Genomic DNA, 16,242 nt, shown 5'->3' on the forward strand with positions numbered 1-16,242 from the left:
CTGAGGACTTCCCTGGTGGTGCAGTGGTTAAGAATCTGCCTGTCAATGCAGGGGACACAGGTTCAAGCCCTGGTCCGGAAAGATCCCACATGCCGTGGAACAACTAATCCTGTGTACCACGACTACTGAAGCCTGTGTGCCTAGAGCCCGTGCTCCGCAACAAGAGAAGCCACAGCAGTGAGAAGCCCATGCACCAAAACGAAGAGTAGCCCCCGCTCACCACAATCAGAGAAAGCGTATGTGTAGCAACAAAGACCCAATGCAGTCATAAATAAATAAATAAATAAGAATTTAAAAAAATTAACTGAAATATGAAAATAATTATAATTTCAAAATGGAAACAACAAAAAAGATAAAGCAAGACTGCCAATTCTAGAGGCTAATACGTTGGAAGAATATCAAGCACTAAACCACTGTGAACGAATAATTCCAAACACAATGGGCATCCAGTTACATCTTTACTTTTCAAGCCCCTGCTATTGTGTATTGTGAACAGCTGGACAAATATCTTGACTAGTGATGTGCTAATTTGAAAACCCACGTGTCATGTGCTTGTGTGAGAACTTAAGAGGGATGAATAGGCTTGACTATAGTCATTATTTCACTATGTACATCAAATCATCATGTAGTACACCTTAAATAAACAAAATTTTAATTAAAATATATACCTATTTTTAAAAAGATGGATGAATGAACATATTATGAAAGGTGGTATCAAGCATTTGTTTAATCCTATGTCACTGTTACCACTGACTGGACATAAACCAGCGAAGGATACTGAAGACAGAAAAAGTTATACAACAGAACTTCTGTTCAGGAAAGATCATACGGATAAAAAGACAACTGCAGAGCCTCAATGTGTGATGAAGCACTGAGAGGGAGGGCCCAAAGGCAGGGTCTACGTGCCAAGGTCACAACGTGAAAGTCACATCAATGTACAATCCAGAGGATGCCACTAACAGTGCAGCCCACAGTAGAGACGGAAGAAAGAGAAGGGGGGGCCTCACTAGCTATGAGAAAGGAGCCAACTTAGATGGCTCAGAATAATACTATTAAGGGAAATCCAAAGGGAAAGATTGCTTTAGGGAAAGATGATCCAGAAACTTGGGGGCCCAGAAGACAGCTTAGCACCTTACTTAGAGATAAACACTAGCAATCTCCAAAACGGTTCTTTTTGTGAGGTAAATGACTATTTAAAACTTATTAAGATGGATTAAATGCACTGAAGACGAAGGTAACTATGCTAAGCTGAACTTTCTCGTTTATCAGGGATACGGAAAAGCCTTAACGAATACCATATGAATATCACATAACACACCAGATCACACCAGATCACATTCATGATCTCTTTAAATTGTCCTATGGCTTGCAAAATTCTTGTTCCATTTCTATAGATGTATAAAAAAGGGTTTACCTATATATGAAGTCCAGTTTCTAAACTTCCTACGTAAATTGCACATGAATTTTGGGTAGCACTGTGCTAAACTTCTTGTGTTAAAGTTTTCAGAGTAGACACACAGGTTCCTAAGAACCTAAAATGCTGGAAGCTATCTTGGATTATACACTTCATTTCACATAAATGGTTCATGAGAACATAAAATAAGACATTTTAGTCTTTTATATTCCAGAGGAATTTTTGTAACCAGGCAGACATTCTATTTACAAAAAGAAATTGTAGACAGTGATGACTCTCTAAGACAGAAAGAGAACTGCCCAGAAGCCTTATTGCTTTCCACCAAGAAGTGGGGGCACAGTATGGGGTTAGTCTACTCGGGTGATTTCCTTCTAAAGTACTTAGTAGTGAATTTCCAAATCTGGAAGATAATGGTTGCCACTAATCTGGATCTCTCCACACACCCTTGCTCAAAACACTGTGAAATCCCTAAGGATTGCAAACGAAACCACACACAACTCACAGTCTTCAGCATAACCAGGAGGACACCTGAAATTACATTTAAATAGAGAAATAAATGCCAACACCAACACATTCCCTGATGTCACTGCAAGCTCAAGAGTACTGAGAGTGGGGAAAGAGAGGTTTGAGAGATTGAAAGAGCAGAGGGGAAGGAGGATTCAGACAAAATAGAGACAAAATCAACTTCTTCAAGAAAAATCAATACTAAGTTCCTAAATACTAACTAAAGGCCAGTGACTTGGTAGTTCACAATATCTGCTACATGGAAGGGGCTTAAATTGAATGGAACCAAAAGTAGCAGCCTTGAAAAATCATGGTTTTCAGGGGAGAATCAGATATGTAGAGGAGTGGTACCCTCAGAGCTACAACAGTACCGTGAATGAAAAGAAAGAAGTACAAAGGGAAAAATTAAAGATCTTGCAGCAATAAAAGAAAAATAAGACACCACCAACCTCCCTCTCTCCATATCTCCATCCCATCAACATTATCCACAAATAAAACTATAATTTATGAAACTTATGGAAGAAAGCACTCAAACTAGGAACCCTCACTATCAAATGCCAAGGAATAGGAAAAACACACAGACCAATTCCATATGATGGTGCAGGAAGGAAAAAAGAAGGAGAGCGAAAATCAAAACGTTTTACGGTAAAGGAAAACTACAGCTATAACACAACACTTCAAATTAGATGAAATAAGTTAAAAAGAATATGTGGTGATATTAAAAACTACAATAAGAAATTTTAAAACCGACAGCAAAAATGGATAAAAACAAAAGAGAAAGAAATTCAAAGAGTCAAACTCTGGAAAATAAAGAAAAAGTCAAAATCATCCCAGTAATGAAGAAAAATATTACAAGGTACCCAAGGGAGAACAAATTTAAATAAAAATGTAATATGCGGCAAGAAAACTACTATGAGAATGAAAATGATATAAAGAGAGAAGTAAAAAGGATTACAGAAAAACTAGTAAAAAAATGGAAGATAGCAGGCAAAGGTGGAAAGAAGTCAGATGATTCCTCCCACGAAAACATCTACAAAACACGGAAAAAATATTAAAAACAAGTAAAGGCACTGGAAAATGACCAAAGGGAGTGTGGATATGAATACAAGTAGCTCAACAAATTCCAAGAATACTCAAAAAGAAAACCACACCTACGCACATCATACACACACCGTGGAAAGTCAAATGTAAAGAAGAAAATCTGAAAAGCAGCAAAAAATAAATGACACTTTATACTACAGCCTAAATTTTAGATTCAAACTTTAACAGAGGATATTTACACATCTGTGAATGAAGAGGGAATATTTTCCTCCACCCACTTCAAATCTTCATCCTGTAGAAATAAATATTTACATATTAGCATCTGCTTAATAATGCCTGAAAGCAGAATTTTTAAATATAACGTATATATAATTTAAGCATTTAAATTCAAATGCATGACATTCTTTTAATTTCTATATAGCCTAAGAAGTTGACACTTATGCTACACAGAAATTATGTCAGTATTTTCTTAAACAGTCAAACAAATAATTGGATTTTGGATTTTTGTACTTCTTTGGTTCTGGTTAGATGCACAAGTGTTATTTTTTGTCTTGAAGAACCACAGTAAAATACAAAGAGTTGATTTATAAGATAGAAAACAGCATGAATATTGATTTGTATTGATTTTTTGCTCCCAGCATTCATTATGCCTCCTAATTTGTTTATTTCATATCATGAGTTCATAATTTTTCAACAGAAAAAGATGATGGTACAGATATTCTAACTTTACAAAAGCCTATTTATTTCAATCACTTGTGTTAAACGCTCATCTTTCTGCAGGAGAAAAGAAAAGAAAAGCAGGTCTGCTGGGTATCTAAATTTTTTTTTCAACAGAAACTTGCTTATAGTTATCTCACTGGGAGTAAGAAAAATAAGAGGTATATTGAATATTTTGGTTTATAATGTAAAATAAATCAAAATGGCTACATGGTGTCCTCTCATTCTAGCATTAATTACATCTTGCTTACCTAGAAAGAGAAAGAATGCAACTGAGCCAGTACTAATAGGAACCCCAATTCTCTGAGTTAATCTCAGGTAGAAATCAGTCGAACAAGGACAGACAAGGTCCCCAACTTCCGATCAAGAGCTGACTACACAATTTAGAGAAATAAAAACATTTTCCCTTGTTATCTGTGCAAATACTGAGCTTTAAAATAAACTGAGACATAACCCTAAAATAAGAGGAAAATCTCTTAGCAAGCTGAAAGTTTAATAGTTTCTAACACCAGACAATTAAAACTGTTGTACTTTTTAAAGTTTAATTACCATAAAACTACTCAAGGAACACATTTTAAAGGATTATTAATTACCAAAAATAAAAATTAGAGAATTTACCAAATTCAACAAATGAAACTGTTTCATACACCATCTATCCTGTGAGAACTTAGGTGTGCACATAAATTTTTACACCTTATTAACCACAACATATGTAATTGTAAGAAAGCCAAATATAAAGCTCTATGATAGGCATTTCCATTTTGTTTAATTACTTTCATAATCACCACTTTCATGCATAAGTAATATGCATAAAATATTTAAAAACTCATCTCTAAAAAGAGTTAAAAGGTAAAAAAACAAAAAACAAAAAAACTCATCTCTACCCTATATTTTATCGTTTTATTCAAGCTTACATGGCTTAAAAGTCCTTTTCCAACAGATAACAAGTGTTATCTGAAACGGCTTCAAAAATCACTTAAAAATGCTGAAAAATTAAAACAAACTTTTACTATAACAAAGCTTCTCAGTCTTTTAACGTGCAAGTGAGTCATCTATGAAATTCTGTTAAAAAGCAGGTTCAGATTCAGAACATCTGGTGTTCACCTGAAATCTTGCGTTTCTAACAAGTTCCCGGGTGAGGTCCGTGCTGCTGGTGCAATGACAGCACACGAAAAGTGAGGGCTGACAGCAGCACAATTGTCAACTTAACCAGTATCACTACTTGGTAACATTTACGTTCATACAAAAAACCGAGTAAAAATGTTCTGCTGAAGGTCAGTGAATGTAACACTCATACAGATTTCTAAAGTATTAAAGACGGAGACTCTATTAAATATATACTATACTTACAAAATTATCAGAAGTGGCAGGTTTAGCTGTTCCATTGGAAACCGTTTTTGAGACTCTTAATTTTATTCCTTCAGCTGTAATGAAAAACATAGAAATACATAAATTATAAAATATTTTCCTTTGTAGTCTCACATTTAATAATCCTCTGTAAAGAGAATTAGGGACTTCCCTGGTGGTGCAGTGGTTAAGAATCCACCTGCCAATGCAGGGGACACGGGTTCAAGCTCTGCTCCAGGAAGATCCCACATGCCTCGGAGCAACTAAGCCTGTATGCCACAACTACTGAGCCTGTGCTCTAGAGCCCACATGCCACAACTACTGAAACCCGAGTGCCTAGAGCCCGTGCTCCACAACAAGAGAAGCCACCGCAATGAGAAGCCCGAACATCACAATGAAGAGTAGCCCCTGCTCTTCACAACTAGAGAAAGCCTGCATGCAGCAACGAAGACCCACCACAGCCAATAAATAATAAATAAATAATAAGTAAATAAATAAATTTATAAAATTAAAAAAAGAGAGAGAACTTAGTTGTTTAAAAAAAAAAAGAAAAGAATCTGCCTGTCAATGGAGGGGACACAGAGTTGATTCCTGGTCCAGGAAGGTCCCCCACATGCACCGCAAGTGGTCAACGAAGACCCAACGCAGCCAATAAATAAGGAAATAAATTTATTAAAAAAAAAAAAAAAAAGAGTTAATAGTGGAAGCTTTGGGCTGAGTGCTGGCTCTAACATACCATTTGGGAATGTAGGAGGGGCAGAAAAAGTCAAAAATGTCATCACTGTTTACAAAAACAACCAGGTTCTCAAGTTGCTAGTCTGAATTCCAGTTTTTGCGGAGGTTAAATAAACAAGCAAACATACATACATACATGCACACATTAGACAGTTTCAATACATTTTAAAGTTCATGGATCCAGGGACTTCACTAGTGGCACAGTGGTTAAGAATGAATCTGCCAATGCAGGGGACATGGGTTCGAGCCTTGGTCTGGGAAGATCCCACATGCCACGGTGCAACTAAGCCCATGAGCCACAACTACTGAGCCTGTGCTCCAGAGCCTGTAAGCCACAACTACTGAGCCCATGTGCTACAACTACTGAAGCCCACGCACCTAGAGACCATGCTCCACAACAAGAGAAGCCACCTCAATGAGAAGCCCATGCACCTCAATGAAGAGAAGCCCCCGCTCACCACAACTAGAGAAAGCCTGTGAGCAGCAACAAAGACCCAATGCAGCCAATAAATAAATTTATAAAAATAAATAAATAAAGTTCATGGATTTATGAATCTACAGGATTTAGGACATATTCAAGAATAGAACACATCTTTGGCTGTGCTTTCACTCCTCTGATGTATAAATTGTTAGAATGTGCTTACAGTATAAATAAAATAGGGAAGAAAAAGATTTCCTTTGTGTTTGACCAAGCCTCTTCTTTATGTCAGCAGGTTTAACAGAGGAGAGGTTAAGAGCATGAGACCTGAAACTAGACGGCCTCACTTGGAATTCTGGCTCTACCTATGTAACCTCGGGCAAAACAATCAACTTTCTGTGACTCAATGTCCCCGCCTATAAAATGGAATAATAATAATGTCTACCTCAGAGAATTCTGATGTGCATTAAACAAATCAGCATATATCAGGTACCTGAAATATAATGTCTATGTCCAATAAGTATTCACTTTTGTTACAACAATAATTTACAAAAAGTGCTTCCCCATAAACTAGGACAATTGGTACAGTATGATGAGATCAAGAGCATAAGAGGATATAATGAATGAAAATGAGAGTCCTCAACCTGAAAATGTTTTCATGGGGTATTTAAAATCTCAACATTTGAGATCCTTCCTTTAAAGGGGTAATATACTGATTTTTTTTGAGGTATAACATATAATAGAATACACAGATTTTAAGCGTACAGTCTGAAGAGATTTTTATCAACTCTTATGTAACTACCATCTCAATCAAGACATTTAACGTTTTTATCATCACAGAGGGCTCTTTAAATTCCTTTCTGGTCAATCCCAACCCGAGGAAGCAACCATTGCTTTGATTTACATAATCACCATAGTTTACTCCTGCCTGCTCTAGAACTTCATGTATAAAACCATAAGGACTCGATGTTCTTTTCCATTTGGCTACTTTCACTCAATATAAAGGTTTTGAGATTTATTCATGTTGCATACTGTTGGTTACTTTTGCTCACCATTGTATAAGTATACCACAATTACTTTATTCATTCACCTGTTGACAGACATTTAGGCCATTTCACAGTTTTGGGCTACTAAGAATCAAGCTGCTGTAAATGATAGTGTACCTAGTGTCTTTCTGGGGACATATGCTTTCATTTTCATTTTTGGGCAAATAGAGTGGAATGGCTGGGTTATATGGCAGGTATATGTTTAACTTTTTAAGAAACTGTCAAATTGCTTTCTTAAGACTTCTCTGGTAGTGTATGAGAGATTCAGCTGCTCTATATCCTCTTCAGCATTTCATGCTGTCACTTCTAAATTTTAACTATCCTAGGGGATGTGTGGTAGCATTTCACTCTGGTTTTAGTTTGGTTTCCCTGATGACCAATCTTATTGAGCACATTTTCATGTACTTAGTGGCCATTCTTTTGCCTTCTTTGGTGACGTGTCTATCCAAGTGTTCTATTTTTTTACAAATTGAGTCATTTTTTACTGATTTATAGGAATCCTTATATTTTGGATACAAGTCCTTTGTTAGATATATGTACTGAGAATGTTTTATCCCAGTCCAGAGCTGGCCTTTTCATTTTCTTGTTTCTCTTGATGAGCACAAGTTTTTAATTTTGGTGAAAGCTAATTTTCCAAACTTTTTATTTTATGGTAACTGTCTAACCCAAGGTCATGAAGATACCTTCCTGTTTACTTCTATAAGAGTTATAGTTTAGTCTTTTACATCTAGGTCTGTGATCTATCTTGAATTAATTATTGGTGATATACACGGCAGGAGTCTAAGTGATTTTTTCCATGTGTCTATCTAGCTGTTCTGCACTCTTTGTAGAAAATACTATCTTTTCCTTATATAAAGCCCTGCTGCCTCTGTCAAAAATCAATTGACAGGACTTCCTAGGTGGTGCAGTGGTTAAGAATCTGCCTGCCAATGCAGGGAACACTGGTTTGATCCCTGCTCCAGGAAGATCCTACATGCCACAGAGCAGCTAAGCCTGTGCGCCACAACTATTGAGACTGCGCTTTAGAGCCCGTGAGCCACAACTATTGAGCCCATGTGCTACAACTACTGAAGCCCATGCGCCTAGAGCCTGTGCTCTGCAACAAGGGAAGCCATGGCAATGAGGAGCCCACGCACCACAACGAAGAGTAGCCCCCACTCATCGCAACTAAAAGAAAGCCCGCGCACAGCAAAAAAGGACCCAACACAGCCAATAAAATAAATAAATTTATTAAAAAAAAAAATCAGTTGACAGATGAGGTTTCTAATCTGGAGCTAATTTAAATATTATATTTATTTTAAAAATGAAAGTTTTAGAAATCTCCTATTATATCAGAATCAATTTAGTGCTAGTAAAAGCCCATTCTTCAAAGTATTATTGCATTAATAAAATAATTTGAAGCAACAACAATAATAAAATCCACTGAACAATATGTGTGGATTTATTTCTGGCCTCTATTTTTTTTTTAAGTTGTCTGAAATTTTATTTTATTTACTTACTTTTTGGACTCTATTTTGATACATTGATGTATCCCTATCCTTATGCCAATACCACACTATCTTGATTAGTATAACTTGATATTTTCATCTTGAAATCAGTGTAAGTCCATTAATTTTATTTTATTTAGATATAATTCCCACAGCATAAAATGCATCATTTTGAAGTGTACAATTCAGCGGATTTTAGGACAGTCACAGAATTGTACAATCATCATCACTACTGATTTCAGAAGCTTTTCATCATCCCCTCGCCTCCAAAACTCCAAACCCATTAGCAGTCACTCCCAACTCACTCCTTCCAACCAGCCATTAATCTATTTTCTATCTCCATGGATTTACTTGTTCTGGACTTTTCATATAAATGGAATCATATAACATATGATCTTTTGTAATTGGCTTCTTTCACTTAGCATAACGTTTTCAAGATCTATGTTGTAACTACAAGAATGTTTAGGCTCTTTCAGATCTTTTGTATTTCCATATATATTTTAAAATCAACTTAACTGTTTTTTTAAAAATCCAGCCAGAATTACGATTGGGATTGTACTGGATCTACATATCAATTGGGGAAGTGATGGGTAATAATATTGAAAGTTACAATTCATAAACGTTAGAGCTCTGTATTTACTTATTCTATAATTTCTCGTTTTGTATTCTTCAGTGCAGTTTTGCACATTTTTTCCACTAAATTTGTTCCTAAATATTTTACTTTTTGAAGCTATTGTAAATAATATTTTAAATTTCATTTTTCAGTTATTTCCTGTTAGTATATAAAAAACAACTAATTTCTGTATTTGGCCATATATCCTATGACTGTTATATTATTCACTTATTAGTTCTACTATATTTTTTTCTTTTCTGTACACACTTTAGGATTTTCTACATGCTTAATCTTGCTGGGGAATTCCCTGGCAGTCCAGTGGTTAGGACTCCACACTTCCACTGCCGGGGCCCAGTTTCAATCCCTGGTCGGGGAACTAAGATCCCACAAGCCTCGCAGTGCAGCCAAAACCAAACCAAACCAAACCAAACACTGCTGTTTGCAAATAAAAACAGGTTTACTTCTTTCTTTCCATGCTTTTTGCCTTTTGTATTCTTTGGGTTGGTTTGTGTTTTGCCTTTCTGCACTGGCTAGGAACTTCTGCCTGATGTTGAGACAAAGTGGTGAGCAGACAACACTAATTATTAGAGAAATGCAAATCAAGACTACAATGGGGCATCACCTCACACCATTCAGAATAGGGCATCATCAGAATATCTACAAACAGTAAATGCTGGAGAGGGTGTGGAGGAAAGGAAACGCTCTTGCACTGTTGGTGGGAATGTAAATTGATACAGCCACTCTGGGGAACAGTATGGAGGTTCCTTCCAAAACTAAAAATAGAACTACCATATGACCCAGCAATCCCACTACTGAGCATATACCCAGAGAACACCATAATTCAAAAAGACACATGCACCCCAACATTCACTGCAGCACTATTTACAATAGCCAGGTCATGGAAGCAACCTAAATATCCATCAATAGATTAATGGATAAAGAAGATGTGTTACATATATACAATGGAATATTATTCAGCTGTAAAAAGGAACGAAATTCAGACATTTGTAGAAACATGGATGGACCTAGAGACTGTCATACAGAGTGAAGTGAGTCAGAAAGAGAAAAACAAATATCATATATTAACACATACATGAGGAATATAGAAAAATGGTACAAATCAACCAGTTTGCAAGGCAGAAATACAGACACAGATGCAGAGAGCAAACATATGGACACCAAGTGGGGAAAGCAGAGGGTGGGGGAGGGGGAGTGTTGAGGTGTGATGAATTGGGAGGTTGGGATTGCCATATATACATTACCAATAAGAAAAAAATAATCAAATTGTACACTTTATGCAGCTTATTGTATGTCAACTGTATCTCAATAACAGTTCTTAAAAATAAAAAAGTGGTTAGCAGATATTCTTGTACTTTGCTCCCAATCTTGGGAAGAAAGCATTCACTTTTTCACCATTAAGTATGATCTTAGCTGTAGAGTTTTTTCATACTATTCTGTAATTTGTTTGCTAAGTGGGTTTCTTTTTTAAAAAATCATGAATATGGTGCTGAATTCTGTGATATGTCTTTCTGCACCTACTGAAATAATTATGTCATTTTTCTTCCTTCCTCTTTAGATGAATTACACTGATTGATTTTCAAATGTTAAAACAGACTTGCAACCCTGGGATAAAGTCCACTTGACAATGATGGTCGTCCTTCATTATTCTTTCAGATTTTATTTACTAATATTTTAAAATATTTATTTATTTGGCTGCACCAGGTCTTAGTTGCAGCACGTGGGATCTTCATTGCAGTGAGTGGGATCTTTTTAGTTGCAGCACATGGGATGTTTAGTTGTGGCATGCAGGCTCTTAGCTGCCATATGCAGGATCTAGTTTCCTAACCAGGGATCAAACCTGGGCCACCTGCAATGGAAGCATGGATCTTAACCACTGGACCATCAGGGAGGTACCTACTAATATTTTTAAAGGAATTAAAAAAAATTTATTTCTTGGCCACACTGAGTGACATGTGGGATCTTACTTCCTGGCCAGGGATTGAACCTGTGCCCCTTGCAGTGAAAGCACGGAGTCTTAACCACTGGACCGCCAGGGAAGTCTGTTTAAAGCAATTTTAAGTCTTTATTCATGAGTGATATTGGTCTGTAACTTTTTCTTTTTTTGTCTTTGTTAGATTTTGCCATCGGAGTTGCGCTGGCCTTATAAAACAAGTTGGGAAGTATTCCTACCTCCACTATATTTTAAAGAGTTTGTGTAAGATTAGAATATTTCTTCCTTAAGTACTTGAAAGCATTCACTAGTGAAGCCAGCCATTTGGGTCTGGCACTTTATAGGAAGATTTTAAATTTCAAACCCAATTTCTTTAATAAATATAGGGCTATTCCAATTAGTAGCACAGGGTTAGAATTAAGATTAGGGTAGTTTCTTAAGTGCGTTTTTCAAGAAATTTGTTCATTTTACCCAAATGTCCCATTTGTCCATAATATACCCTTACTTATCCTTTCTTATGCTAGTAATGTCCTCCCTATCTTTCCAATGTTGGAAATTTGCCTTGATATATTTTACTTCTGGTTTAGATTATCTAGAGGTTAATCCATTTTTATTAATCTTTTCAAAGAAACTACTTTTGGCTTTGTTGATTTTCTCTATTTCCCCGTTTTCTATTTCATTGATGCAGACTAGACACTTAACTTTATTAAATCATTTCTTCTAATTACTCCAGGTTTAATTTGCCATTCTTTTTCTAGCTTCTCAAGATGGAAACATACTATAACTGACTTTATGTTTTTACATGCTTTCTTTTTTTTTTCTTGGTAATATAGGCATTTAAAGCTATTAGTTTTCCTCTAAGAATTGTTTAGCTGTATCCTATAAAATGTGACACGTTATGTCATTTAGTTTGAAATACTAATATTCTTTTAATCTATGAGTTACTTAAAAATGTATTGCTTCATTTCCAAACATTTGATTATTTTGTAGATATCTTATTGTTATGCACCTAATTTAACCATTGTGATCATAAACATACTCTATATAATTCAAATCCATTGAAATATATGCAGACTTTTTTTTTTTTAAGTTCTTTACTGGAATATAACTGCTTTACACTGTTGTGCCAGTTTTTATGCAGACATTTTTAAGGGCCACACATATGGTCTATCTTATCAATGTAGACTTGAACATTTATTCTTCAGTTGCTAAATGCAATGTTCTATAAATATCAATCAAATCAATTAGGTTGATGGTTTTATTCAACTCTAACTGTAACATCTGGGCCACCTCTAGATTGCTCTTACTGATCTTTCCCTCAACTATGAGTCACACTTTCCAGTTTCATCCCATGTCTAGTAATTTATCATTGTATTTTGGACTTTGAGAATGGTATCTTATAGACTGGATTCTCTTATCTTCCTCTGGGAATTACTGTGTTTTGTTCTAGCAGGCAATTCAAATTACTGCTAGATCACGCTGATCTTTTGGGGACATGCTTTTCGATTTTATTAGAGTTTATTTCTGTTTAGCTTTAGTCCTAGGGTAAATTTCAGTGGTCCTTGACTGTGGTCTTTACTTCTAAGGAGTGACCCTTCTGGGGTTTTCATGGAAAGCCCAAGGGGTTTACCCAAGTACTTTTAACTTGTTGAGACTTGAATTTCAAGCTCTGCAGTGGGAAGCTGCTGAAATTTCTGTTCCACGTCTTAGCCTAATAGCTATTGTTTCCCCTCTGGCCTCTTGGAGTCTCACTTTACACATGCCCAGTTCAGGCCTCAGATAAGACTAGAGAGACTTTATAGACTTTGGAATTTCCCCCTTTGTGGCTCTCTCTTTTCTGGATTTCCTCCTTCAATTTTCAGACATTCTTACAGCCCCAAATTTCACTCTCCAATTCCTTGCATCAGTAAGATAACACCTATCTACTTGAGCTCTAGACACTGTACTGTCTCATTGACTGGGCATGCACTCTAGACAAAAGCTCTATAAATGTGGAACTTATTAAGTGTGGCTCTCTTCTTTCATCAGTGAAATCTCCTCCAGTTACTGCCTGCTTTTCTTTGCTCTCCAGTGCCTTCAAAGAGTTAATTTTTAAAAATATTCTGTCCAGAACTTATTCTAGCTATCAGCAGGAAGATTAGTCCAAAACAATTCATTCCATCATTATCGGAGCCAGAACCAACACACTGAATTTTAATTTCTCTGCTGTGAATAAGTTTTTCAGGTTTCTTTTCTTAATAGAAAAGCCAGGGAAACGTGAAAGAATTAGTCGTAGGTGAGAATCTCATGAGAGGAGGTAAAAGGAAGTGTGGACACTGAAGACACACTGATTATGTTGCAAATTTTGCCGACTGGGTAGATTATAAAATTCTCACAGTAGAGAAACAAAAAAAATTGTGAAAAGGAATGTTACTAATAACACAAATCAAAATAAGAGGAAGTAAAAATGGAATAAAGATAAAATTACTCTTAACATGAGTTACATACTTACGTTGTCTTAACAAATGCTTTAATTACGGTGCTATGGTAAAATTAATAAAATGATAAGATGCTATGTGTAAATTAATAGAAAGACGAAAACAGCACTAAAACCATAATTAGAAATGCTTTGGGCATGATTAGGAAATTACAGATGGGCACAATTTTAAAGAGCAGGAAGAGGTGATACGAAGAAATTTAGCAATCGTCGTTAAGAACATGAATATTATTTAGGAGCTAAGCACAATATATACCAAATCATCCTTGTGGGAAAGTGTACCTACTTCAATACTTAGACATTAGGACTTCCCTGGGGGCTAGGTGGTTAAGAATCCGCCTTCCGGGAGACGAGACCAGAGGCCGAACTCGGGATCTGACAAGACGGCCAGGCTGCCCCGCAGGATTATCAAGGACACACAGCGTTTGCTGGCAGAAGCAGTTCCCGGCATTAAAGCAGAACCAGATGACAGCAATGCCCGTTATTTTCATGTGGTCATTGCCGGCCCTCAGGATTCCCCCTTTGAGGGAGGGACTTTTAAACTTGAACTATTCCTTCCAGAAGAATACCCAGTAGCAGCCCCTAAAGTACGTTTCATGACCAAAATTTATCATCCTAATGTAGATAAGTTGGGAAGAATATGTCTAGATATTCTGAAAGATGAGTGGTCCCCAGCACTGCAGATCCCCACAGTTCTGCTATCCATCCAGGCTTTGTTAAGTGCTCCCAATCCAGCTGATTCATAGCAAATGACGTAGCGGAGCAGTGGCAGACCAACGAAGCCCAAGCCATGGAAACAGCCAGAGTGGACTAGGCTATATGCCATGAATAATATTTAAATCGATCCGATCATCAAGTGTGCATCACTTCTCCTGTTCTGCCAAGACCTCTTCCTTTTTTGTTTGCGTTTAATGGACACAGTCTTAGAAACATTACAGAATAAAAGCCCAGACATCTTCAGTCCTTTGGTGATTAAACGCACATTAGCAAATCCATGTCTTGTCCTGATTCACTGCTGTAAAGCATGAGCAGAGGCTAGAAGTATCATCTGGATTGTTGCGAAACGTTTAAAAGCAGTGGCCCTTCTCTGCTTTTATTCATTTCCCCCATCATGGTTTAAGTATAAAGCACTGTGAATGAAGGCAGTTGGCAGGGTTAGCTGCAGGGGTGTAGGTGTTTTTCTTTATTTTATTTTATTTGTTTTTGGGTGGTGGGGGGAAGGTAGTTTCATTTTAATTTTATGGGCTCCTTTCCCCCTTTATATGGTGATCTAATTGCATTGGTTAAAAGCAGCTAAACAGTTCTTTAAAAAATATGCTCTCTAGCCAAGTCTAACTTTATTTAGATGCTGTATACGGACAAGTTTGATTGTTTGAACCAAAATGGGAACATTAAACAAACATCACGGAAGATGCCTTAGAGGACTGGGGCGGGGAGGGTGGGGGGGACTCGAGGTGGGGGGGAGTCAAGGAAGGGAGGGAATACGGGGATATGTGTATAAAAACAGATGATTGAACCTGGTGTACCCCCAAAAAAATAATTAAAAAAAATAAATAAATAAACAAACATCACAACCCTCATTAACAACATTGTGACTTTGCTGTCAAGTGTAGAATCCTCCCTTCAAGAAAAAGTTTGTGACCATTTTGTATGGACTGCCTGGGAACGTCTGTAAATCTTATGTTTTAGTAAAATAATTTTTGTTATTCTAAAAAGAAAAAAAAAATCCGCCTGCCAATGCAGGGGACACACATTCGAGCCCTGGTCCAGGAAGATCCCACATGCTGCACAGCAACTAAGCCCATGTGCCACAAATACTGAGCCTGTGCTCTACAGCCGTGAGCCACAACTACTGAGCCCACATGTCACAGCTACTGAAGCCCATGCATCTGCAGCCCAAGCTCCACAACAAAAGAAGCCACTGCAATGAGAAGCCCGCACACTGCAATGAAGAGTAGCCCCCACTTGCTGCAACTAGAGAAAGTCCGTGCGTAGCAACAAAGACCCAACACAGCCAATAAATAAATAAAAGTAAATAAAATAAAACAAAATAAAATAAAATACTTAGACATTAAGAGCAAAGATGTAACAAAAGCTCAAACTACATCAACAATCTTGAAAATTTCATTACGGACTTCTATGACTGTCTACCATAATAGAGGTTTCTGCAGATATAGTTTTAAAAATACTTTGCAGGAAAAGAAGTGTATCTGACCTTGCATCACAGGTAGAGGTACAATATTTCTTTGTTACAATATACACAATGGTCATTTAATAAGAAAATATATGACTCACTTATATTTTCAGATGTTACCATGAATTCTTCAATTTCATCATCAGAATCATCTATTAAGGGCATGAAGGCATATCTAAATCAAAAACAAGGAGTAGTTTTACTAGTGTGTTTAAACCCGTTCAATTTTCAGTTTACATCTAAAAGAGTCAGTGCATACTTTTTAAATATATATACATTTAAAAAGTTTCCCATAAACT

At 36.6% G+C, this 16,242-nt stretch overlaps 1 protein-coding gene and 1 pseudogene across 3 annotated transcripts in view; one reads left to right on the plus strand and one right to left on the minus strand.

Moving 5' to 3' along the window:
* TMEM87B (transmembrane protein 87B) overlaps positions 1-16,242 on the minus strand; it is a 53,206-nt gene that overhangs the window by 5,092 nt on the left and 31,872 nt on the right. For all 3 annotated transcript variants that reach the window (XM_057740944.1, XM_057740942.1, XM_057740943.1), the window contains 3 exons: positions 16,045-16,118; positions 5,027-5,100; positions 3,199-3,251 (listed from right to left, as the gene is read on the minus strand). In XM_057740944.1, the coding sequence (XP_057596927.1) occupies positions 3,199-3,251; positions 5,027-5,100; positions 16,045-16,118 (201 nt within the window). The remainder of the gene's footprint in view (positions 1-3,198; positions 3,252-5,026; positions 5,101-16,044; positions 16,119-16,242) is intronic.
* Positions 13,906-14,588, plus strand: LOC130856750 (ubiquitin-conjugating enzyme E2 N-like; annotated as a pseudogene).

Source organism: Hippopotamus amphibius, chromosome 7, assembly GCF_030028045.1.
Source record: "Hippopotamus amphibius kiboko isolate mHipAmp2 chromosome 7, mHipAmp2.hap2, whole genome shotgun sequence".
NCBI lineage: Eukaryota > Metazoa > Chordata > Mammalia > Artiodactyla > Hippopotamidae > Hippopotamus > Hippopotamus amphibius.